Source organism: Polyodon spathula, chromosome 15 (genome assembly GCF_017654505.1).
Source record: "Polyodon spathula isolate WHYD16114869_AA chromosome 15, ASM1765450v1, whole genome shotgun sequence".
In the NCBI taxonomy this organism is placed as follows: Eukaryota; Metazoa; Chordata; class Actinopteri; order Acipenseriformes; family Polyodontidae; genus Polyodon; species Polyodon spathula.
In genome coordinates this window covers 15,952,559-15,978,399 of record NC_054548.1, presented here as the reverse complement: position 1 = coordinate 15,978,399, position 25,841 = coordinate 15,952,559, and the positions used below count along the sequence as shown (strand labels likewise).

The window sequence follows — 25,841 nt, the reverse complement described above, 5'->3', positions numbered from 1 at the left end:
TGAAAACTCTTCTACTAGTACAGAACCCCATTTTAAGCCAGCTTCCATACCGTTAAGCATTAGGAGCAGAACTCCATCAAATGTAGATGTAGTATTAGACATTTTGGACAGTAAACTCCAACAGACATTGATAAAGGATTGGGCTGATGCAAGAAGCATCTTTTTATGATTGATGTCTGTGGTTGGAAATGATTACATTTGAAAGATTTTTACTTAAATATTAGAAATAAATTTACTTTTAAAAGACTGAAAACTGCTTCTGCCGTAGTAGTTGCAACTGTTAATAGGAATGTTCATGTTTTGTTCTTTTTTTTTTTTTTCATACCGGACATTAAATATGTTTAAATGTGCCACTATTTTTTTGTTAACCTGAGACTGCATGCTTTTATTTTTCACTTTCTAAATATATCTTTGTTGATTAAGTATTTAATTTTTTTCTTAAGATTTTGAAAACTGTAGTTTTTTTTTTCTTTATACACAAAATAAACATCCTTTGTTTAAATAAAAAAAAAATCTATATATTTTTCTTTTTGGTCTTCATTTTTTATAAATGTTACAGGATTCTCATAGGTATTTATTTCAACACAAACAACAACAACAAAAAAACAACTGTAGGGTAGATTAGTGCAGATTTAATGTGTTCTTACTTTGTATTCTTGCATTTTTGCGTGCCTACCAAATCCAGGTTGGTAACTTACGCTGTGGCTGGTGCCACTGATGGATCTCTGCACTTTGTATTAACTAACCCCCATTACTCTACAACGAACTAAAAAACAAAAACGCATGCAACTGTTTTAAAAAAAAAACGAACTGACACCCTTTTAACTTCAGTAGCTCACAATATTAGGGTGCTTATTGACATGTAACATGTGTGTGTTTAATTAGCCTGTCTAGTAGCTTGCTTTGCATCTTGACATGCTCACTAGCCATCAACCTCACCCTTCTTTTCCAGATTCACTTCCTCATGATACTGTCAGCAAACTGGGCCTACTTAAAGGATGCAAGTCACATGCATGTGTACCAAGACATCAAAATGAAGGAAGAGCAAGAGCTGCAAGACATCCAGTCCCGGTCAAAGGAACAGCTCAATTCTTACACATAAGGGCATTACATATTCTACATTCACCAACCATAGTAATTCAACAAGATAATATTCAGATGATAACTATACAAACTGACCTGTGCAGCGCAGTGCTAATGTGGGTCCCCCTAACAAACTAATCCATAACTCTCCTGGAAAAGTTTGTAGGAACCTCCGTTTGTGTTATATTTTCTCTTTTGTTTTATAAAAAAAAAAAAGATATATTCAAAAGTATGCCAATTTGAATATTTCTTTTTGTGTGTAGACTTTTACCCTTTTCTTAACCAGACTGTACTGGTAAAGCTTAAAACATTGCACTATTTTTTACTTTATTAAAAAAAAAAAAAAAAAAAAAAAAAAAAAAAAAAACACATGTTCAGCTGCTTTACGGCATGCTCTTCTTACTTTAGCATATTTAACAGCTGCTAAATAAAAAAGAAAAACAGTGTAGCTTCTTCTGAGCTTAATGTTCCTTCATCTTTCATTAAAGATTATATTCACAATACAATATATGCGCCTTACACATGAACCGGTTTAAAGGGGGAAGAGAATGAATAAAAACTAGTGCAATGTGTTATTTCTACTTGCACGATTGTCATTGTATGTTTAGACTTGAATTTAAGCAAAATGAGAACGCAGTGGTAAGAAATCATATTGCAGCAGCATTCCATAAAAAATCAGCCCTGCATGCATTCCTGTTTGGGGAATTGGGGGCGGGATCTAGATATGTAGATTAATACCTCTTTAGCATAAGGCTTAGGGATAATAAGATTTTCAGGGGGATTCAATACTGATGTATTTTTGCTTTTTTGGGGCACCTCCATTTGATCTCCTTTTTCCATGTTTTGTATGTTCCATGGGAACACTCTGCATGGGAAAACAAGTGTTGGTGTAAGACCCAGAGGAAAAACTACCTCTGCATGTAGGAAACTTTCAAATTGATTTCCTTTAAACGGGTTGAATACTCTTTATTTTCATTGAGTTAATATTGTTTACCCAAGAAAATGGTTAGCTGATACAGAAACAAGTCGTTTTTTTAAAGCAGAAATAAAAAGTACTTCATGTTCTTGCACGGTAGCAAAACTGCCCAACCCAACTAAAACATCTGTATGCAAACTGAAGTGTTTAAACAGTCAGCTGTAACCTGAATAACATATAAAGGGGTTTGTAGGGAAATCCATCTCTACTCAATCACAACTTGGTTGAGTTTGGGCTCTGCAGGATTACAAGAAGCCTGTAGCACCTGTTTTCACTCCAGCATTATCTATGGTTTTCTCATCTCTTAACCTAGCAGGTTTTACCATCTTCACCATATGGCCAGTATAACCCAGGGAACTAATTTAGACTTTAGTACTGAACATTAGCAGTCAACCCTAAATGGGGTTTGAATGAAATGAATCCACAACCTCCTGCGCCTTTAACCACTGCACCTTTAAGTAAGGCTGATGGAAACCACAGAGAAACGCTATTTCTTTTCAGTGTACCCTTCCAGTACCACTCCAGCTATCACTGCTAACATACCCAAACAAAGCTGGGTTTCATCTATCTGCAAAGGCAGCCAAAAGACAGTCAAAGCAGGGTGCTTGAAAGGTTATAGCCAGCAACTGGCACATGGAAGTTCTAAGGCATTTCAGCCCTTGCCTGTTGTACACATAATTCGTGCTGTTAAAGCATCAGGAATATGATGTTTTGGATTTTAGAAAAAGGTTACTGGTTTTACTGCTGCTATGTATTTGGTATGAAAAACCTCTAAAATATTGTATTAATAATTATTTCAAAATCTCTGAAAATGTTTGTCAATATTGTTCAGATGTGTAAAGGTTAAAAAACTGACTTGTGTTACTGATATACTATCTGTTTTATGTTAGGTCGAAGAGATGTACTCGAATATCTTAGTGTTAAATCGTTATTGCATGGAAGAGAGTAACTGTTTATGCAGTAATACAGGTGATGTGTTGTCATTTGTTCTGACAAACTATGGCAGTGTTTGCCCACATCCTTCTATTAAAGGAGATACATTTCAATTTATGTAGTGGACATGGCAGTTTTTAGTTTTGTTTAATAGACCTTATTGTATTTTTTTATTTTTTTTTATTCAAAAGTCAAAAAGGTACCAATTTTATAAACTAATAGTAAATCAGTATTTTCTATGAGTGCCAAGGGCTTCCTTATGGTTTTATTCAAGCAGTTATTAAACAATTGTAGATAAAACACTTTGGGTTAGCATTTCTTATTTGTATATAATGATCCTTTATTTCTCAATAGCTATACATTGCACCTGTACAGGTCTTCCAAATAGTTAAAATCAGACAGACGAAGTCAAGATTTTATACTAGCGAGGGAGATGGTTCACTGAATCCTTTAGTTCTAGCTGTTACATATATAACAACTGTTTTGGTCTTTTCTTTTTTTAATGTCTAGAATCTGAATGAAAAATGTGAAGGGCTGATGTCAATATGTGGCCGATGGAAACCCAATCACAATGAAAGTGAATGTCAGAGAAAACTTAAGTTACATACATATAAACGTAACAGGACTATCATCATGCTGAATTAAGTGTACAAATCATGAATTATTTATCATCTGGTAACAGAACACATCTGCAAAATTAAAAATGAATTCAGCCCATCAAGGTGTTGAAAGTTACAAGTACACATCAAGTAATTTTATTATCAAGTGTTGACTGACAAACAGGATCTTCACAATCAAGTAGAAGTATTCAAGCAATAAGAGGTAGGGAACTGTGCGGTTTCACTGTGTATACACTATTCAATCAAACCTCCAGTCATTGGACACCTAAAACACACTACTGCAATAACCTAATGTTGTCCTGAAATTTTACAAGCCCTTAATTTAAAATACTTTCCATTACATACTGTGCCTGTAGAAAGTTTTATTGAATTTTGTTCATTTACTTGACTGAATATCTGGGTTAATTCTATACACATTTTCTTTATTCCTGAACATCCCAGCAAGACAAATTCCTGTAAATGCTGCCAGAAAGTTTCAGTAATCAGAATCACTTATTTATTTTTGTCTGCTGCTACTCAAAGAAAATCACCTGGCAAATGGGACGGGGTAATACCCTTCATTGCAGCAAATAGATACTGTAGAGTCTGAAGGCAAGCTGCTGATTGACTCTTTGCTGTGAGATAAACCATTCTTATCAACGGCTATCCAGGTGGCAAGGCAAGGCTCAGAAAAAAAATGCATAATCCTCTTTGTGGATGCTAGCCTATTAAGATGCTGCAGAGAAGATATAGCATCCTGGTACAGGGGTACAGTACGTCTGGGCAAAAGTATAGGGACACTCCAATGTAATACAAGTATCTTGTTCCAAGAGTGTTATAATCTTTTTCTGCAGAGCCATATGGACAACAGCTGATTGGTAAACTATGAATTATTTAACAAATCATAAAACAGGGATGCCTTACTCCATTCGGGATGAATTGGACAAATATGTTAAGACACACATGCATGGTATAACTCAAACTTTTCTCTGTATACATGACAATTTAAGATAAAGTTTAGAATAGTGCTTTTTTTATTGTTAACATGTACACATATACAATCATACCATGCATCTTCATATTTAAAAAAGGAACAAAAATACAAATACATAAACCTTGTAAAATTAATAGATGAACATCATACCACGGTTCAGACAGTGACTGCACAAAAGATTCACCAGAAATCCTCATTTGTATCCTCATGTGAAATACCAGCAATACTACAAGAAAGAAAAAAAAAACCAAACAAACAGGAGCTTTAACTTATTCCTGCCGACAGAACACTCCAAAACAAGTACAAAAATGGCTAAAAACCTTTAATTATTTTATTTCTGGAGTGATTTTCCCCCAGGATAATGAAATGCCTATAAAGTCCCAAAAACTTACTACATAAATAATGGGATCTATTCACAACTATTTTAAGGAATGTTTTGTTAAGACCTGTTTTATTGAAGCCCATTTTGGTTAATTTGCAGTTCAAGTATTTATCATCAGCAACCTAAGAGAATGTTAATAAAAAGCAAAAAAAAAAAAAAAACTTGTGGTCATTAAAATGATGTGAACAGAGCCCATTGTGTCTACACAATGGCATAACAAAACAATAGCAAGCCGATAGGCGTTTCAGTCAGTGGACCCAACAATACTATTATTAGTTGTAAATGCCATTGTTCCATTTATTGAAATTTTATTAAAAGGTCTGGAAACACCAAGCAAAAAAAACGGGGTCAAGATGTTCACACAGTACCTGTCATCTTTTTCATCTGATAGTCTATCATGAATAGAGCTCTGCTCTGCAGCTTCCCTCTTCAAACTCTGAAAAAACAGTTTCAAAATGACATAAAGATGGTAAATATTTGCACCAAAGATGCAACTTTATTGATATACTGATTGTATTATTTCATAATTTTACATAAGTGATACACATTTTCATTAAACAGAGGCAAAGCAAGCCTGGACATGTTTTTGTTCCATTAAACAGCAGTAAAAACAAAGACTGGACAACAAGACTACTGTTCCACTTGGGCAAGCCCCGAGAATTCTGGTAAAAAAACTCAGATGCAAGCAGTACTGTACCTGCTCCAGTTCTGGCTCTTTATGCTGCTTGACTATTTTCAGGTATTTTTCAACAGGATTGGAATTATTGTCTTCTGATTCAGACATTTTGGACTTTGTTTTCCCCACTTCTGTTTCTCCTTTCTTGTCTTCGTGATGCTGTGAATTTTCAAGCAACTTCTAAAAACAAATCAATTGATTTGTAAAAATATATAAATAATAATAATAATAATAATAATAATAATAATAATAATAATAATAATAATAATAACAACAACAACAATAATAACAACAACAATAATAATAACAATAATAATAAAAATCCTTGCATAACAGAACACACTTTTTTTTTTTAATTTAGTAAAAGTCTTGTAATAATACAAAAAGCAGGCAACGCACATTGTCCTTAAAAAAACTAGCACTATTACTGTTCATTACAAGCAGATTGAGCCCCCTGTTTCCATTTAAAATTGGAAATAACAATTACAAGTGTCCGAGGATAACCATTTATCTCCTCTGGTCTTATATGCGTGGATCATCTTGGATAGGGATCTGTTCTCTAGTGTTTTGTGGCCACAGGATCTACATGGAACCCAACAACAACCCATACTAAACATTTTATTATCTCCAACATGTTGCAGCATTTATGTTAACCTTAAACAGCCAAAAACTGGCTGAACCCAGTGAATCACACAAAACAGTCACACTCCTGGTGAAGCGATAGGACCAACATGTTTTTGTCAAAATATGGCATGTGTGAATGCCTTAATAGCTAAGCAAATAAATGGTTTGTCCCAAATTTTCTGGATATAATATGGGGAAGTTTAATTTGACTTAATATAAACATCTGAGGAAATGTAAAACACCTGACAAAGTCAGTTTCAATAGAACCCACCACCTGGACTTGTTTTTTTTTTTTATTACGCGTGGACACAGACCAAACACAGATGTCGCTGAATGAGTTTGCTATCTCTCGATACAGATGGCTAGGACTTGTATATTATGAACTCACTCTCTCCTGCTCTAGTTGTTCCAGTTCCCTCTGCTCTCTCTCCCAGGCTGTTTGCCTCTCCTGTAGTCTTTTTTCTTCTCTATTCTTTCTTTCCAGTTCCCATTTTCTCTCTTCTTTTTCTTTGTCCTCCCTCTTCTGTCTCTCTCCCCCTTCTGTCATTTTCTGATCTATTGCTATAAAATTATAATGGAAAGATTTAAAACTGAAAATTACTCACATCACACCAATGGGCAAATACTTTTAAGTCTTAGATATTACCTTACACATAATGATCATGTGAGGGAAAAAAAAAACCCAAAACAACTGTCTGCCTGTTCATCAGTATATAGTGATATGTATAATAAAGGGCAGACAGTTCAACACCTACAGTAAAACATTAAGTTTTCAAAACAATATAGTATATACAGTACTTACCTGTTTATAGTAGTACCTTGTGGTTACAATAAGAAAGTACCATGTACTTCAACAAAAGTAATCTAAACCATGTAAGCGGAGTCTATATTCTTATTTGATATTTTGTATGATGGGTCTATTCAAATGCACACAAGTTTGATAATCAAAAAGGATTGGGCATGTCTGGAGTTTGATATTGACGACTTACCTAATATAACAAGCATTATATTTCCGTTTAATTGTTCAAAGGTAAACAGTTCTGTAACCAAGGTTTTCAAATCAATTTCCCAACCTAGTCTTTATTTGTACTGTTATACTAAAAATAAGATACTGTTGGATGACACAAAATTAAATAATCCAGTCTTCTCTGGATCGAACCGTCGGCTCAAATGTTGATTGGAGCAAATGTTTCTTCATCCCTGCTGCAATCTGGCTTATGGTGTGTCTCAAGCAACAAAAATATGGGTAAACAGAATAAACAAAAATGTTACTGTGGAAGTGAAACCTTCATGCAAGCATGGCTGTTATTTCGTCGGCCGTCATGCATTTTGTCTCGCTGAAGCCGGTGCAAAGCGTGTCAACCCACATCCTGAGGTGGGTCGCTGGGACCCAGGTTAACCTGGGTACGTAGTTTCACACTACGCGAGATTGTGACCTGTGTAGCTAGAACCCAGGTCCGGACCCAGGCAGAAGTGCCAGTGTGAAAGGGGCTTAAGAGTAGGCAAAATCTTAATACTCTTTTAAGGATTTTGCTAATGTATTATTTATAGAAGCCCAGTCATTTTATGCAGCATTTCAATCCTGGGAAAAAAAATGCTACTGATGAAGCACACACTGATTATAACATTTCCAAAATGCTTAATTGTGTTGCTGTTGGATGTAATGGGCACCGACATCGAGATTTTGGATGGGCACTCACTGTGGTCTTGCTGTGAAGTAGCAGCTATTGGCTCTGGGATGGTGACACTGAGCCTATTCATCCAGTCCTCAGATTGATGGGACACATCGTCCTCAAGCTGCTCTGGAATGTCACTGTGATCTAAAAAAAAAGTAGCACAATGGCCTCTTTATTTTCTTACTATAATGGAGGTGGGAAAGGGTACCGACACAGAATACATAAACAGCCAGCACTTTATTAAGGAGACATTATTCCATGTTTCTACCACTTTATAGGTTTTTAGGAAACACAGACACTTAAACACACTCCTGCTTCTAATTTATGCCCTTTAGCAAAATCTTGCAAGTACAAAGATTTTGTATCTGAGACCTAACATAGTTTTTCCTTTACATGCTGGATACTTAAATCATATTCAGATATAGATCTGTAACACATCTCAAACTTAAATCAAATGAAAAAAGCTACACATTACAAACATTATTATCTAACTTTGCAAATGTAGTCTTGGTACTACTCACAGACCGTCTCATAAGTGACATTTTTAGATTCAAACTTCCAAAGACATACTAACTGACAATAAAAACAGTCAGTGTATCAGTAATTATCAACACATTTTATATCAAGTATTCAGTCAATAAATTGAGTTTGGTCTCCACATCACTTTTAGAAAGTACAATGGGCGTTACCATAAACGTAGTTATGACGGTATAATTTCAAAATGTTCTGCAAATTTCTATTTGATCTGCTTGGTGTTTATTTTATTTTTTTTGTCTTCCTTGCACAGGTAGTTTGGACAGTAAAAACTGATATTAATGTCTTGTAAAATAAGCCAAAGGATTTTTTTTGGTACTGACTTAATACCACACTACTATAAAATGGCCGACTTCCCTAATGCACTAGTATAATGTGGCAATTGTGTGATATGATATGAAGGACCTGCTGTCAAAGGAAAAATAGACGCTATCCGACTACAGCGGTAACAATCTTTGTGCAAGCTACTCCGGCCCAAACGCAGAGGGGGTGTTGGTTAAAGAGTTGTGGTTCTTAGATCAGAGCTCAGGATGGAGAGAAGTATTTATAGTAAACAGGAGAGGAGATTGCTGTGAATAATCAGACTTTGGCAGAACAAGCCTTTGAGGGTACGGTGATCAGAAGCTTGTAGACATGCTTGTCTGTGAGGGCCGGAGGTTCCGGAAGAGAGTATGAACAGAAGAGTTGAACAGTTCTGAGACACAGCTTCCCTTGCTTCTTTTACTTCCACGTGTGGGGTGGTAGAGATACTTACTAGTGTACAACCATTCCAAGATTGAGGGGGGTGGGAATTAAGTCCATTCTTAATTGAGTACATAGTATATACATCTTCTGTTATAAATACGATTATTACAGCACTTTACACAGCATTCTGATTGGGGTAGTAAGGTTTAATATGCCTAGGACCTCGCTTGGTGATGCATGGTCTTACAGAAAAAAAAATGCATTTAAACAGCAAGGCCTTTATGTAAGAATCTGTATTCCTCTAATATTAGTGGCTTTCCGCATTGTCAGGTACCATTGAATCAGTTTCAAGATCAATGATCTTGACAGCTGGGCATAGCAACCAGAGGTGACTTCTGTCTTTTTTATTAAGCAACTGTAAATAGGTGGAGTGAAGGTTAATGTGTCAGTTTAATCATCCTCAAGTGCCAAGAAGAACTACAGAAGCATTCATGCAGAAATACTTTCACTATAGGTATTAGAAGCCATGTACATCAAAAAAAAAGAATATATAAGATGGATGAAAATCTACTGTGCATCCAATGGTTGCCTCTTTACATCAAGTGGGCAGCAGTTGAAAGATCAGACTTGAACCTGTACTGTACATACAATAACCAAGTCTGAATTTAAAATGTGTCACTAAAAAGGATTACCTTCAATAGATTCTGCGAGATCCTCAAATGTTAATTTTTCAGGGTGTGGTGAAGAGTCTGGGCTGGAAACCTCTCCAAGTTTTTTTTGTGAGCTGTGGATAGGTTAAAGTACTAAGAACACAGAACACTGGAACAGGAATCTACTTCACAGGATATGAACATGACAGGCATTCAAACAGGAAGAGCTTTGTTTAATGAGTGCATGTACACTGTGACATGAGATTGTGTTTTATAACAAATGATAGTTAACCCTCTGGTACTGTTGCTGGTCTGCTAATTCATCCATCTTCATGTATTTATTTTGGGGGGGGGGGGGGGGGGCATACTACTAATGTTATCTTCTTTTGAACTCATTATTATAGAAGTCTATGTTCACAACTTTCACAAGTGAAAAACAATGCTTAAAAATGACCAGGCTGTGAAACCCATAGGATGGGCACAACTAGAGATGAAACTTCTGATAAAACCAATTAAGTGGTTCTTCAAAGACATCCTGTCACTCATAATACCAGAAGTTCCTGTAAATTGCTTAGACTTTTTGCTGCCATAAATGCTTGCTGAGAAAGAATATGAATTCAAAAAGAAAACAGGTGGCTTGTATTGGAGGTGGCAATATACAAAGTGTCTTTCTGGGTTTTATTTATCTTGTTTTTTGCAGAATCAGATACAGCTGAGGGATATATACAAAACATAAAAAATAAAATTTCAAACTGCCAACAGAAGATCAAACTGTACATAATGCAAATTTGAGTCCCACCAGTGCACCACCTTAATTACCTTGAGTGTCACATTTAAAAATATTTCAATAATTCAGTATTTCATGGAAATAAATGTTGGCCACAATTTAATATATATTTTAATCCAACCAACATCTGTTTCAATGATGGATATAATGCACATTGCCTTTATGGTCAAACAATACAAAATGCTGGGAAAACACACTGTAAAAATATGTACTGAGAAAACCAACTGAAAACACATTCTTGTCTTTTACTGTATATAGCACTTCAGGAGAACATTTACTCATACCTCATTATCACATCATGAGCAAGCAGACATTAATTTTTAAACACCCTCAAGTTTGGATTACTTTACCTGCTGTGTTCTCTAGAAGTGCTTTTCAATGACGATCTACCAGGAGAATCTGTGTCAGCAGCACGGACAACAGTTGAAGAGTATCCGTTGGAAGGAATTGGAGATATCTGCCGTTCAGGGATGCGGTGACAGGGTGTAAGAAATGAACCCTCTTGATCTGTAAGCAGTAACAGAGCACAATTCACTGAAAAATAATTTTGTACCTACCATGTAGAGATCTTCCTTTTTAGAGTTACCCTTATAACAAAGCAATTAATGTTTTTTCTTCTCAGCAAAGAAAAACAGATGAAACTGCCATCCTGTGCAGGAGTCCCATCCCAAATATAAAAAAATACAACTTATAAACATTTGAGTTACATACGACAAAAAGCAGAAATATCAGAGAACTATAGCAAGAAAAAGCATAAATCTAGGCGGACAAATTGACAAATTTAACACTCCAAATTAACCACCATGTTTGTGTTCTACAATGTCCATTCAAATGGGAAACATTTATTTAAAAGAAACATTGGAAGTTAAAATACTTGCACAATCTGTTACTTTTGAAATTATCAAGCAAAGCAAGCTATTTTTTATTGCATAAGAATTAAATTCTCCTTCTACATATCACATGAGCTATGAAACAATATAAAATATACCTTCCAAAAGCCTTCTGCTTTCCTGTCTGTCGGACAGTGAAAGGGGCGTGGAGGAGAGTCGTCTGGGAGGCAAGCAGTTCTGCACAGATGGGGTCTCCTGTCCTTGCATCCCAGCTCCGTTCAGGTTTTGTGTATCATACAGCGTGCTTCTTAATGCCATCAGATGAAGCTCCTGAGATGGAAGCATCTTGTCTGCGAATGTGACTCGGCTATGGGAGGCAGATGGGCTCCTTCTGGGAATACTGAGAGTTTCTGGGGGAGACCAAGGTCTTGCTGGTTGACTGCCAGATATGGCTGTTTTGATGGCCCTGTGCTGGTAGTTCCTGTAGGCCTCTTCTAAGGACTCAGCCTCCTTTTCTAGTTCCTTAATTCGTGCCTTGGCACCAGCCACCAGCTCAGTTCCTGAATCCTGGGACGCAGTCCAAGCCCTGGAATACCTGCAGGACTTTGAGCCAACAGGCTCGAACAGGACATCCTCGGACACTGGCCTACCCCTCAGTAAAGGACCATCTACATAAATGTCAGGGGGCACAACCTTATCAGCTGTGAGGTCAAGGACAGAGCGGTCAACAAGAGAGGGCTTTGGATTGCGAAAAACTTCATTCTCCAGAGCTGCAGGAAATCATGCCATGCAGGAAGGAAAGAGAAAGGAGAAGGTAAGGTGACAGGAAAAAGCAGAACATTACTGAGAATTGAAATATTTGGAGTTGATAGAAGATGGTAAATAATGTAAACTGAATCCATCGATTATTAGCAAGAAGAATGAAAAACAAAAAGTGGGAAGTGGGAATTTTTTTTTTTTTTTTAATTATTTGAATCTATGCCTCAAGGAGATAGTAATTCTGTGTCACAGCGCTTTGACACTGCAAGGCCATGATAACTTCCACATTTTCGGGGAGTGTGGCCAGGGGGTTTCTAGCCAAACTTGGCTTTATTGAGTAATTAATACTGCCAGTTCAAATTTTCTAATTTATAAAAATCTGTATGAGTATGTCAAGTTTCAAGAATATAGACATTTGACTTGTTCTTCATTGCACCCTTGTTGGAAAAAGAGGAACAAGATGATTTCAACTTTAGTAGAATGGCATTCAAACAATTACAATAGTTGTGGCGATACCCTAGATTTCCCATAAATTCTGGTTTTGTCTATAGTCACGATAGTTGCTGCGCCCATTATTCTAACTTGGCAGGAGTAACTACCTTGACTCTCAATTTGGTGGATTTGGTGTTTTGATTAGAGGATTGGTAATAATTACACACTAAAAGAAAATAGGTTTGAAGAAATAAAACGTAGGCATAAATCAAGCTTGTTGTGCTCTTAAAATTATTTCTTTTCATTTTCCATGTTATGCACATCCATTCACTATAGAGGTCTCAAATGCACAGTTTTGAAAGAAACCTATGGTTTAACAAACATGTATTTTTATTTCAAAACATGGTATATGATACTACACTTGGTTAAAGTAATCTCTGGAGGCCTTTCCTCCAGATAGTGTTGCACTTTCATGGTCATTTCACCTGGAGAGTGAAATGACCCCACCCCTTCACTGGCTTCTTTCCTGTCATTAACCAACCAGCTGCTTCCCCTATTGACTGACATGCTTTCAGCCAGTAACATGCTTTGACTCAGAAGATGCTGCTGAAATGAAATGACCTAGGACATGGGTCTCCATCCCTGGTCCTAGAGGGCTGGTGTCCCTCCTGGTTTCTTTCCCAACTGTACCCTAAATGACTTAATTGGACCAATTAAGTGATTATCAGAAGCTTAATTTGTCCAAATAATTAAATTTAGTGTACAGAACAAAAACCAGGAGGGACACCGGCCCTCCAGGACCAGGGTTGGAGATCCCTGACCTAGGATGTCAAGCAGCAACAGATTTCCTGAAAGATAAAGGAATCAAACAGGGAAATCAAAATTAAAATACATGTTTGCTACAACATTTGAGACCGAAATAGGTGAATGGAAGTGCTTTACTATGATACAGTTAACATTGCTAGCTTTAGGTCTCATGCCATATGTACATTGTTAAAATACTCTAAACAACAACCTTTATTAATTTTACTTTAAACGCAGTGTGTGGCTAGTGATTTCTCTTTAAACTGAACTTTATTAGCCATCAGCATGGTTCCTCCTCACACATACATTTTTAATGAACACGCAATTATTGTTACCTACATAAAGCCAGTGGCTGCAGGGGTATATATCCAATCACACTAATTGGAGCATAGAGAGAGTGAAAGAAATACAAAACTACGATGCAGGAGCACGAGCCTGCAGAGTCCAGAGAAGTCTCCCTCAGCGGCTCTGTGAGCCACAACTCTAGTGCCTAACTCAGCTGTCGCACCCCTGGGCACTGTCAAATGGAAGCTCAATTAAGGACACCACATGTATGCTGCAATACCTTCAAAAGAATAATTTTAGACTGTACAACCTGTGAATTCAGGGAAACAAATCAACTTTTCTACTATATCTTCTCTGTAACTTCAAGAAGCAAAGAAATGTCAGACGGCTCTATATTATATGTGGTGTGTGTGTGTGTGTGTGTGTGTATGAATCCTGTTATGCAGGTTGGGTTCCATGATAATACCACAAACCTTGTTGTGTCTGTCGTAGCTGGAGCTTCACATCTTCAGCCTGGGTAGTTAGCCATTGTGCTCTCTCTTCACATTCTAGGAGCTGGGTCTTTATCTGTGCAGAGTGCTCAACCTATGGATTGGAATTTGTTTTATATTAGTATATTACAGACAAACATGTTTGTTTACAGGAAAAGACATGAAGATCTGAGTGATTGTGTACCTCTTTTTGTAGCTGCTCCTCCAACACCCGTTTCCGACTTTCAAATTCCTCTTCGTCCAGTTTTCTGGTATTTGCTACTCTCCTCAACTCAGCTTGGAGAGCCAAGTATTCAGACGTAGGCCATCTAAATTCTAACAAATTAAATACATGATATGAGTTAAGAGGTACAAACCCTTTTAATTGTTATCGAACTGACTTAACATACAACTAAAGGCTCTTTTGGTTTCAAATAAACATCCTTTTATTTGTATGCCATTAATTTGACTAATTTGTCCATTTAATCACTAACCTAAATGGCTGCTAACTGTGTAATGTACGAATAGTAATAGTGTAATACAATTTGGCTGTTTATCCTTTCTCTCTAAAATGTATAGCATCTAATTCTGAAGACAAAAGGGGTTCACAGCACTCTACATAAACACTGACAGAACTGGTGGAAGCCCCTCCCCATTTCTACATATTACAAGCCATGATGAATAAGTTCTTCAAAACAAACTCAACATGAAAAAGACCTGGAAAATGCAGTGCTTGTTTTTTTGTTTTTTTTATCAATTGAACTGACTGCTCCCATCTCATACCACAAAACAAAACACCTCAACTCTTACCTAAAACTGATACTAATATCACTGGAGAACATCATAGTGATTTCACAACATCCAGGAACAAATGCAATTGTTTTTTTGTTTGTTTGTTTGTTTTTTAGTGCAGGTTGAACTTCAGCATTTGCATATGATTTACAGTATACAAGTATATGGTTCAACTGATGGGCACTTGGACTAGAAAGTGAATGCAGCTCCATGGGACTGGCTAAACCATCTCCTTCTCACACAGGAAGCATGTTATCAATCACACACCAGGAGAGACAGCAGCAAGCTGAATGCTGAGCACCAAGTCATTGACTACACAGGGCTGGCACTCTGCAGTTATTAATCAAGGTTTTCTATCCTATCCTATTAGTGCACTGACCCCCTGCTTCACAAAGCTTTGAGTTTGCTTCCCAGCACTGTCAGTGGCAGTGTTTGTTGCAAAGTAATGGAACATTGACAGACAGTGCCTCTCCAGGAAAGCATCCACAATGCCAGTCCCAGCTGGAATAAGTATAATGATAGTGTTTTCTTACTGCCAATTTAAAGAGCAAACACGTCCTCCAAAAAATGTAGCAATTCTGTCCATCCGAAACACATACTAAATAGAAAGATATATAAGATAATGTATGGGAAAGACAACAGTGAGTATAGATGATGGTTTTGAGATTGAGATTTTGTTTCAGAACGGAGAGGAGGTGCCAGTGCATTCATATTCCTAATGATTTCCATGAGAAACCTGTGACATTTCTGCAAACACAATTAAAGAAATGTTGGATTACAAGAATAGATATGAAGGCTATATTCAGAATTTGATCCATTTTTAAATCTGAATGAGTGTGTAAATGTTTTTGAGTCATCTTTATTGTTTGCTTTTACCTATCGTGCTCAGGTAGTCATTTCATATTTTTAGATAAATTAGTATTATCATTTTTGAATAATTTACACACCAAAGATATATTTTGAATAAAAGGCTAAAAAAATAAAAAAACGACAAAATGTAAGAGACTAACAATATTATTTGTAAATTAATAATAAACAAATATATGAATTTAAAAAAAAAATCCTATTTTGCAGATACAATGGAGTACTACATTTATTTTCACAAGGACTGTAGCAATTTACTTTCATGGCAATTATTACAAGGGAAAATATTGTAGCTTCGGGTCTCGCAGTGCCATCGAGTGGGACTCTTTGTGCTACGTTGAACTTGCAGGGGGACTAGGACTATTACTTTGAATGTAAATAGTTGTGTTCTGTGTACTGTTGTACAGCATGTGTGTTGTATCTGTGTTTGTGATTACTTGCTTGTTTCCAGCTAGGTCCGCTCTTTGCCACCTACCAGGCTGAGTGCACCCCTCCTTGGAGTCTGTGTGCTGTTCGGTTATTTGTGAGGAAAAAAAGGGGGCGGTGGGCGGGTGTGGCCAGACCCAACTATTCAAACTGCAGTCTGCACGCTGTAGTGTGTGTGTGCAGAGTGACACAGAGAGGTCTGAGAGAGAGAGATAATCAACAGCACTTATAAGCGTCAATTCTTTTCCATTTTTCTAAGAGCAATAACCGGCACTTTCAAGAGCCAAAGAAATACCCTTACAGCGTCTCCTTCTTCCCACTGGAACCCACTACACGCCGCCGCCACGATATTTATGTACAGTATATGGAAAGCAGCATAACAGGAGTGCCACTTCTGTATGTGTATGTCTGTCCTTCCTTTCCCTGGTTGTTGCTAGTGCTGTGTGTGCACGCATCACGTACAACTTTAACGAGTTAACTGCTGTGTAAACTTAACACAATGTATTTGCTTTGTTTCCGTGATTGAAATAAGTCACTACTATCAGCAGACCTGAAACAAGTTTTCGGTTTTGCTGCCTGATAATGTATGAGCTTAACTAGTTTGAAATATTATAACAAATTACAAAATGGATCAGAGATAACCTTTAACCTGATTGGTCAATACAAGGGTTTAACTCTCTGATGAAGGACCTCAAATGTTATCTTTCAAACTATGTTTAATCACTGTTCCAAATCAATCCACCCGAAAATATGTAAATACAGTATTCGTGTATTTTACCTTTTGTCTGCTTGTTGAAAGTCTCAGTTCTTGTAGTTCACACACCCTCTGCATATTGTCTGCCAGTGTAAAATATTCTGCTTCCTCGCTGACCTATCTATTTTAATTTAGACTAGCAAATAAAGATATTAATTAAAGCCCTTATATTGAAACTCTAGTACATTACAAGCTTAGAGGGAAGATGATGCAGAACTTCATGTCCCGCTAGAAAAAGAATCAGCTGCTGCTACTGGTAGACCGATCAGGAAGGGCAGTGAGTATTTTACATTTTACATGTGGTAATGTCAATGCCATGAAATAATGTACCTTGTATATTATTATAAATAATAAATGATTGCCCTACATGCTTCTACCTCTTCTATTAATAAAGCAATCTCCTGTGTCGTGAAGCGTGGTTTACGTACTCTCTCGTCGAGTGACCTACCACTTGCTGTTCCGACTTGTGCTGCTTTTTCTTGCTCTGTGCTACTGCCGCTCAACATGATCGTCACTTCTACATTCAAAACGGTGCCTTGGGGTGATGCAAGTGCATTCTGTCTCTTAAAGGGATAGTTGCCTGGCCCTGATTGGGTAGCAGATTCCAGAACCTACTCAGCCCTGATTGGCTGGGAGCTGTCACTTCGCCACTAAATGCGCTTGCACTGGGTTTTTATTTTGATGAGAATCGCACTTTTGGAGAAGCCACTCCCTATGGGGCAGACGCGTTTGACTTTACCACTGCAACTGCGACTGCACTCGTTTCATCAGAATCGAGCCTATGATGTTAACTTTTCATCACCAACTCTAAACATGTAAAAGCCATACAGACAGCATTTGAAATGTCAATGGACTAACCTTCTCTGAGCTTGCGGTTCTCTTCATGGGCCTCTTCAAGTTGCCTCTTTAGCAGTTTTAACTGAGTCTGCAGCTCCAGTCTCTCCCTCTTCAGCAGGGGGTAGTCTGTAGTCTCATTCAGTCTTTCCTTCAGAAGCTCATTTTGTTGCGTTAGCAGATATATCTGGGAACTAGCAGAATCCAAATCCACCTACACACAGGTAGAAAACAACATCAAACTTTCCTATTTGCATTTTACACAAAATAATGATCACAATGTCTACCAATCTTCAACCTGAGCTTGTGAAGCATTCCCCCTAGTCAATCAAATTATTTGAAAAGAAAATAATTTGACTGACTGAAACGGTCACAAACTAATGAGAAATAACTCTTACTAGCTTTATAAAATGATTGATGTGTTATAATATATATAGTTTAGAAAAGGGTGCTTTCTACATGAGTTAAGGTAGTTAATGGATTTGAACTTGTGGACATTATGAAAATATTTTCCAAACAGTCTGAAGACATATTTACCAAAATCAGTTAAGCCTGTGCTAAGGAATGTCCATAGCATGTTTTATCAAAATTGGAATGAGCTGAGATTTGAAGATGGAGGCTTTAAATCTTAACTTGTCGTTTTCCACATAGGACCAGTATTAAAGTACAAGTACAAAGCAATATAAAAGAGCTGTGTACAAGCAACAAACTGATTTTCTAGCTGAATTGTGTAAAAGTGTACAGTTTTCTTTCAAACTAAATTAGACAGTTTTAAAATTACCTGAAGTTTCCTTAATTCGGCTAAAGCATGCCTGTGTTCCTCTTTATTTGAATTGATAACCGCGAATTCCTCACGTAAACGTGCAGCGTCAGCTAAAAAAGGTAAAAGGAAAGATCAATAACATCTCAAGTTGAACTCGAATATTGGCACAGATCTGCCAATTGTAATTAAAGCAATGTACTCAACAGGCCTTTGCCAACTTGTTTGGTATAAAATGTCGTTTACTTGTAAAAGCAGACTGTTGCTTTATTAGTACAGTAATACAGTGTTAGTGGCTTAAGGCGTGGTGACATCTCAAGTGTGCATAACTCAAATATTAGACCAATTCTAAAACACTGCACAAGATAATAAACAAACCTATATTCCTTTTCTCATCTTCTGTGACTTTTTCAGTTCTTTTAAGATAGTCCTCTTTCAGTTCAAGCTGATACCTAAGCACATAAAAACAATCAAACATTTGTATTTTATTACTGTTGCAAATACATATGCAGCGCTACAGGGTTGGCAAACTAATTTATAATAAAGTTTATGAGCAGGCATGGTTTATTATTGTATCAGTGAAAGGTGGACAATTAGCAGTAGGGCCACCCAAGCTGAGGTGAGAATCACCAAGCTCACAAAAACTCTGGACTAAAACCCTTCTACTTCTATTCTTGAGCTGTACGAGTACACACAAGGACTACAGAACATTTTGCACGAAAATTCATGTCAGTAGAAACACACTTTCTTATTTTAGATGTTTATATTATGTAATTGAGCACTGGATGTGCATCAACCTGTCCATCACAATGGTGTCATCTCTTCTCTGGCAAATGACTTAAAAAAAAAAAAAAAAAAAAAAAACATATTGTATGCCTTGTTGTACAAGGGCAAGTAAGTAGTGGAGCTCAAATCAGATTCCCTGAATTGCTGAAATACGTTTTTGTCCCATCGTGTTTTCTTTTATTAGGCAGCAAAATCTGGCCCCTCTAATAAGGCAGAGGAACTGTCCTGAAGGCTTAAAAAACTTACCTTTCTTCTCTGGAAACAGACCCAGTATGTCTAGACATTTCAAACAGTGACTCACCTTACACAACATCATGCCTTTTTCAATATATGCAGTTAGTAAGAAACAGAGTAGCCTACTGACAGCAGATGTAATGTTAAAACAGTGGCTTTCAGCATTTTCCTCTCCAGTATCAGTGTCTCCATCAGGGACCATCAGGCATACCAGTAAATATGTGCTATCTTAAATGGCTATTGTAAAACAGACCACCTCTTTACAACCAGTTTTCTTTTTTTGTCTCCAAGTATTACACAAGATGTGACAGCTTCATCTAATTATCTGACAAGAGTTTATCACAAACACAGTGGCTGCTTAGGTTCCTCATCACTAACTTTGATTTCTCAGACTTGCTCCGAGTCATTTTCTTTGCCGGTGGTTCAGTGGTACAAACAGATTGACACATTATGATTAAGTGAGTATTGTGGTTGGGGAGTCACATCATCATAAAGGCAACTACCTCTGCGTGCCAGCTGGAAGCTGGTCACGTACCAGTACTGGTATGTGTACCACAGGTTGAAAACCACTGTGTAAAATGTTACTTACTCTGGTTCGAGCTAAATCTGTCCAGTAGTGACACCTGCTGGTAAAAGCAGCAGATGCTTACTGGATAACCCCAGGAGGATTTTTTTCAAATGCAGGTTTTTCTGCACATCACCAAGGAGGATAGTTCCAGCACAGCACGTTCATAACACTGAACTTTACCTCTTCCTGTGTAAGTGTTTAATAAGCCTGCAGGGAATCAACTCACAGCAGGAGCATGTAAAACCTGGGCAATGCACTCATCGGTGTGCAGTAGGGCCCTATACACTGATCACTCATGTTTCTTATTTACATCAAAGACTTATCTCTGGGAATAATTAGCAAACTTGTCAAATCTGCAGACAACACAAAGCTTGGGGGAGTGACAGACATGCTTAGTGGTGATAGAGTGGTTAAAGAAAAGGGTTTGATACCCGAAGGTTCCTGTTCAAATCCCCGCTCAGCCACTAGTTTGTATCACTGTGTGTGACCCTGAGCAAGTCACTTAACCTCCTTATGCTCCGTCCTTCGGGTGAGAGGTAAAATTGATGTGCTATTGTAACTGACTCTGCAGCAGTAGTTGTTGATGCATAGTTCATAATAATAATGTTCCAGGGATAACATTGTCAAGTTATTATCAAGCCATTGGGGGTGGGGGGTGGGGGTATTATTTCATATTTAAAATAGGTACATCTTTCCCGATTGGTTTAAATATTATTTTCCTGAGCAGTATTTATGTAATTATCCACAAACTGGCTAGTTTTCTGCTGAATAAACCACAGCTTTTGTATAGGATTTCTAAGGAATGCCATCTGTTTGTATTTTTTTTTTTATTACTATTTGTTAAGGTCTCCCTGAAAAGCTATTTGATCCTTAAGAAAAACAAGAAAAAGAAGAAAAAAAGATGCTGTTGTTCTTTTAAAAGTGTTTGCTGCACATTTGCGATTTATAAACTAGATTAAAAAAACATACCTTAGCAGTTCATTTTTAAGTTTTTGATCGTAGGTTTCTTCAATAGTTCTACTTGCAAGCTCTCGCCGTCTGAGAGCCTCTTCTATACTCCTATTCTTCTCTTCTTGCAATTTACAATTCCTGAAAATACAAAAAGTAGTTAATAGACTGCAACGTTCATTTTAGTTTGTATATTTATGTTTATAATACTCATGTGGCTAATTTTCCCCCTCAAAGAAACAAAAACCAGCCGCTATGAAGAATGCACTTCTTATGCACCCAGCAGACTTGTCAGGAAAGGTCGCTTCTGCTTACTCTGTATTGCCTTGTAAAAAAATAACAATACCATACAGTACCTTCAAATTAGTTCGGGTAGCTACAGTATTTTACTGATATCGTATTATTATTATTATTATTATTATTATTATTATTATTATTATTATTATTATTAATAATAATAATAATAATCTTTATTTTTATATAGCACCTTTCATAGTGGACCACCATCACAAAGCACTTTACAAGAAACGATACTAGGGTGTGTTAACTATGCATAAGATTCTTATCCAAAATCAGGTTTTTATTTCCATGCAGCAGAGAAGAACTTCGGTTGGTGGTTTTTGACCCTTTCAAAATTGGTTAATATCCCTAGATGCTCAGTTGCACAACATGAAATATAAGTTGTATGAATAGTGTTTAAGTTATTCGGCTTTCTAGTTATTCAGCTTCTTTATCTGACTAAATACAAGTTTAATAACATTATCTGTTGATACCAAATACATTTACATTTCAAATGCTTCAGTTCTTTGCTTCAGTTCTGCATCTCTGTTCCTCAGAGTTTCAATCTCTTTCAGCAATGACTGCCTTTGGGTATAGATTTCTTTTTCCTCAATCTGTAATAAAACAGAAAAATGTTTTTAAATGGAATCTCCACAAAATATCAAAGATAATCAAACTGCATGTCTGTAAGCATGGACATAATTGGTAACATTCCACACTGAAATGGTGGATAGATCGATTTAGAAAGGACATTTTACTCTTGACTGAAATAAAATCAAGAACATGGTTACATCCCTGTTAGAGCTTGCAATCAACATAGACCAACTTCCCACCCTTAATTTAACAGTTTTTATCTGACCCTAATGCAACCTATTTCAATTTTATTTATTTATTTTTTACATCTATCCACCTAACAGTTCCACAAACCAGTCAGTAAAGACAGACTGAGTATGTACACAAATGTGAACTTGTTTTTTTTAAAGGAACTTGGTTCTAATGTAGTGTTATTGTCAGAAAAATAAAGGTCTACTCACACAAGACACAATATGACAAGTGAATGTTTAGTACGACACACCTTGCCACAAAAATAATAAAAAAATAATACGAACCACTCACACTGCCAGTTATGTGACGGGTCGATACTTGAGCAACATGAAAATAAATTGGTGTCTATTTTTGCGATTTTGTCACAAGGCAGATTGGGAACTGACCAATAAGGAACAGTTTCCCTTGTGCACCTTTTTTCAGGACACAGTGGCAAAAGAAAAGTTCATTTCTGCAGTATCAAAATACCTTGAACTGTATAACAAAGAACACAACATTTAAAAAGACAGGGCGATGAGGGAGAACATCTGGGAGTTCATTTCCAGGACACTGGCTATAGCTGGTGTGCATGACTCCTTTACGTTTACTAAAATAAGTATTCTGCAAAAAACTATTACATATTCTATATTTTAAAAGCTGAATATAACAGGAGCAACTGAATTAATTTGGGTTTGTAATTGTTTTGCAGCTAGTAAACAACAAACTCCAAATGCGATTATTTTAACTTAGTGATAACTTGGTGCTGGGTCAACATTCTTTGCAGCCTTTTCTTTAAAGCGACAATGATCTTAAGTGTATTTAGCTTTGGACTACTCAATTTCCTTTGGTTGTTGTTCACTGTACAGTACCTCCTTCTGCTTCTGAAGTCGCTCAACAGAATTCTTCTCCCGGCTAATCAAAGCATCAGACTTAGTCTGGTAGGTTCTCTCCAGCTCCCGTTTCAACTCTGACAATTCTTTGTGGGATTTTGCCTTTTCCTCCATCCTCAGTTTGGCTAGTTCAACCTCTTTGAAATGCTGCATCTACACCAAAAACATACTGTTTTATTCAGTTTTATTCACAAACCCACTGCACCCTTATGCCTTGTAATAACAAACAAAAAATACAAACACCAGGCTCACGTTTTAAATCCCTTCTCATAGTAAACCCCTGCTAACTCACGAGGTCCTGGCAGACTGTTGAAACAAAAACAGCGCAAGCAGCATTTTTCTGTGATAATTTACAAATATTTTAAATATACTTTACGAAAAACCACTGCTTTACAAATTCTTGACTTATCTGCCCCAGTTATGTACCTTTTGGTCCATTTCTGCTTGAATCTGTCCTTCAATTTCCTTCCGATATTCTGAAAGTTTTGCTTCCAGAGATTCCCATCTGCTTCCTTTCTGATACAGAACTGCAAATTGGTCATCAATCAGCTGCATTTTTTCAGCTATAAATAAGAGTAAAAATTATTATTATTATTATTATTATTTCCTATAATTTTAATTTAGGTCTGGTACTACAAATGTTAACAAATCTGTCCTGCTGCACCAAATATTGTAATATTGGAGCACTGTTGGACATTATTGGGGTTTGAACTATTCTAATGGATTAAAAATAAAACGTACTGGTTGGTCATGAAACCATTTTGTTTTAAGTTTCTTTCATAAGAACTGAGTATTTTTTTAATTTTTTTTTTTTTATTGTATTCTTTACCAAGTGATTCCCTGTAATGCGGGGTTAAGTCTGTCTGTGTATCTGCATCTTGGCGCACTTTATGCAGGTGATCAGTCAACTCAATAAGCAGTTTCATCAGGAAACCTGAAAGAAAGAAAAAAGGAACATTAGTTGATATTTAAGGTGGTAGAAGTGGGCCGTTGCCTTTTTTAGATTAACATTGTTGGAAATCTGGTGAATAATTATATGGTACTGTTTCCAGGAACATCTGCCTTCTCCAGTCCTAGTATAATTGGTGATAATTGATTGTAGAATGCTGCAGTTTTAAAAAATCATAGCTGTTTTTTTTTTAAATAAAAGTTTCTAAGATATAACATTTTTAAATAAGTTAATAGCCATACCTTTCTTATTTTCATTTTGCATAGCTGAGGTCTGAAAAAAAAAAAAAAAGACAAAGTATAATAGGAGGTACATTTCACAATTCTCTCAACAAATGAAAAAAAAAACCCTTTAAAATAAATTAAACTTACAAGGGATTTATACAGCATTGATCTAGGACTGATATTCATTAGCTGAAGCAGGTCTCTTGTTGAAAATACCTTTAAAAAACAGGATAAAATGTTGCTTTTACAATAAAAATACTTTTTATGTTAAAAAAAAAATCAAAACTTGAAATCATAGGACTTACCTTATCTGTTTCCAGACCACACTCTGGATAGAAAACAGACAAGGAGTATTCAAATCCACATCTACGCAAGTGATCTACTACCAAGCTGTTGGAGGCTTGGACCAGGACAGAATCAGCTTCCACAGGAATTGGTTGTGGGGGCACCTCTCCACTCAATACTGGGTGCTTTAGTTGATGTATTAGCTGATTCCGAAGCTGTGTCTAGGTAAGGTAAAAAATATGCCAGAAGTAGGAGAATTATAGTCAAATAAATTTTGTGAAACCATTGAAAAAAAGATGCCTTTAGCATGTTACAAAGTGGTTCAAGTATTCCTAGTTCATTTTTTATGTATTAATTTCAATGAAAAATAAATAAATAAATCTAACCTACCTTCAAGGAATCTAAAACCCCACGGTTCTTAAATGTCTGGTAAAGCCTTTTTCGTAGTTCATCTGGTGAAACTGTTTCATCTTTCATGGAAGACATTTTTAAACTTGTACTGTAATTTAAATAGAAAGAGAGATTTAGAAACATCAACCCCTATCTCTTTTTTCCTACCACTATAACATTCTTTGCTTTAGAAATAACAACGCGTTTTCAGTCTTTAAAGATGGTATTTAAACGTATTGCACGATAAATACATGTTCTTGGTGGATCTTTCATGTTTACATTTTTACTGATCGTTTGTGCCACCGCCAATGACAAAATACAACGTTGTGTAACCAATCGGTGACAACATGTACAGAGCTAGAGAGGGAGGGTATCATTTGAAGGAGCCTACTTGCCAGTATATACAAACTAAAATGGCAACACAATCTTACATTACACGATTACAGATCTTGTATATGTAGATGTTATTGGACACATTTTTAACAGTTGCAACTAGTCTAATGTCAACTGTCGAACAAGCACGTAAACAGTAAGTAACAATTATATATATATATATATATATATATATATATATATATATATATATATATATATATATATATATATATATGTGTGTGTGTGTGTATATATATATATATATATATATATATATATATAAATATATATAATGTCACACAAATACACTGATTATACTGTAACGTATTTCTTAAGATACTTAACAAGAACACCAACCTTAACCAATAGACTTGCGCTTTCCAAATACTGATTATGACGTTATTTAAATATATACTAGTTCATTTATGGATTAGCAATAACAGTTGCACTTATACCAACCATTCACATCCCGGTTAGCTGCCCGTCTCTCAGTAACCAACA

General features: G+C 36.4%; 2 protein-coding genes across 5 annotated transcripts in view; one reads left to right on the top strand and one right to left on the bottom strand.

Annotated features, from left to right (window-relative positions):
* LOC121327528 (neuronal membrane glycoprotein M6-b) overlaps positions 1-3,292 on the top strand; it is a 40,457-nt gene extending 37,165 nt beyond the window's left edge. For both annotated transcript variants that reach the window (XM_041271601.1, XM_041271600.1), the window contains exon 7: positions 953-3,292. In XM_041271601.1, coding sequence (XP_041127535.1) covers positions 953-1,102 — 150 coding nt within the window. In that variant the 3' untranslated portion in view covers positions 1,103-3,292. The remainder of the gene's footprint in view (positions 1-952) is intronic.
* On the bottom strand, positions 1,494-25,841 carry LOC121327527 (oral-facial-digital syndrome 1 protein homolog). Of its 3 annotated transcripts, none has more exons than XM_041271597.1 (23): positions 25,800-25,841; positions 24,966-25,074; positions 24,596-24,796; positions 24,438-24,506; positions 24,309-24,339; positions 23,947-24,051; positions 23,544-23,680; positions 23,097-23,270; positions 21,931-22,037; positions 21,166-21,285; positions 18,987-19,060; positions 18,630-18,721; positions 17,873-18,062; positions 14,384-14,514; positions 14,182-14,293; positions 11,587-12,198; positions 10,949-11,105; positions 9,854-9,945; positions 7,968-8,087; positions 6,656-6,828; positions 5,665-5,823; positions 5,336-5,403; positions 1,494-4,811 (listed from the first exon to the last, which is right to left on the bottom strand). In XM_041271597.1, the coding sequence occupies exons 2-23, from the start codon at positions 25,059-25,061 to the stop codon at positions 4,766-4,768; spliced, it is 3,066 nt and encodes a 1,021-aa protein (XP_041127531.1). In that variant the 5' UTR covers positions 25,062-25,074; positions 25,800-25,841; the 3' UTR covers positions 1,494-4,765. The 3 variants fall into 3 exon arrangements, with proteins under 3 accessions (XP_041127531.1, XP_041127530.1, XP_041127532.1); XM_041271596.1 differs by lacking the exon at positions 25,800-25,841 and adding an exon at positions 25,698-25,793; XM_041271598.1 differs by lacking the exon at positions 25,800-25,841 and adding an exon at positions 25,698-25,793 and having other exon boundaries at positions 11,587-12,096.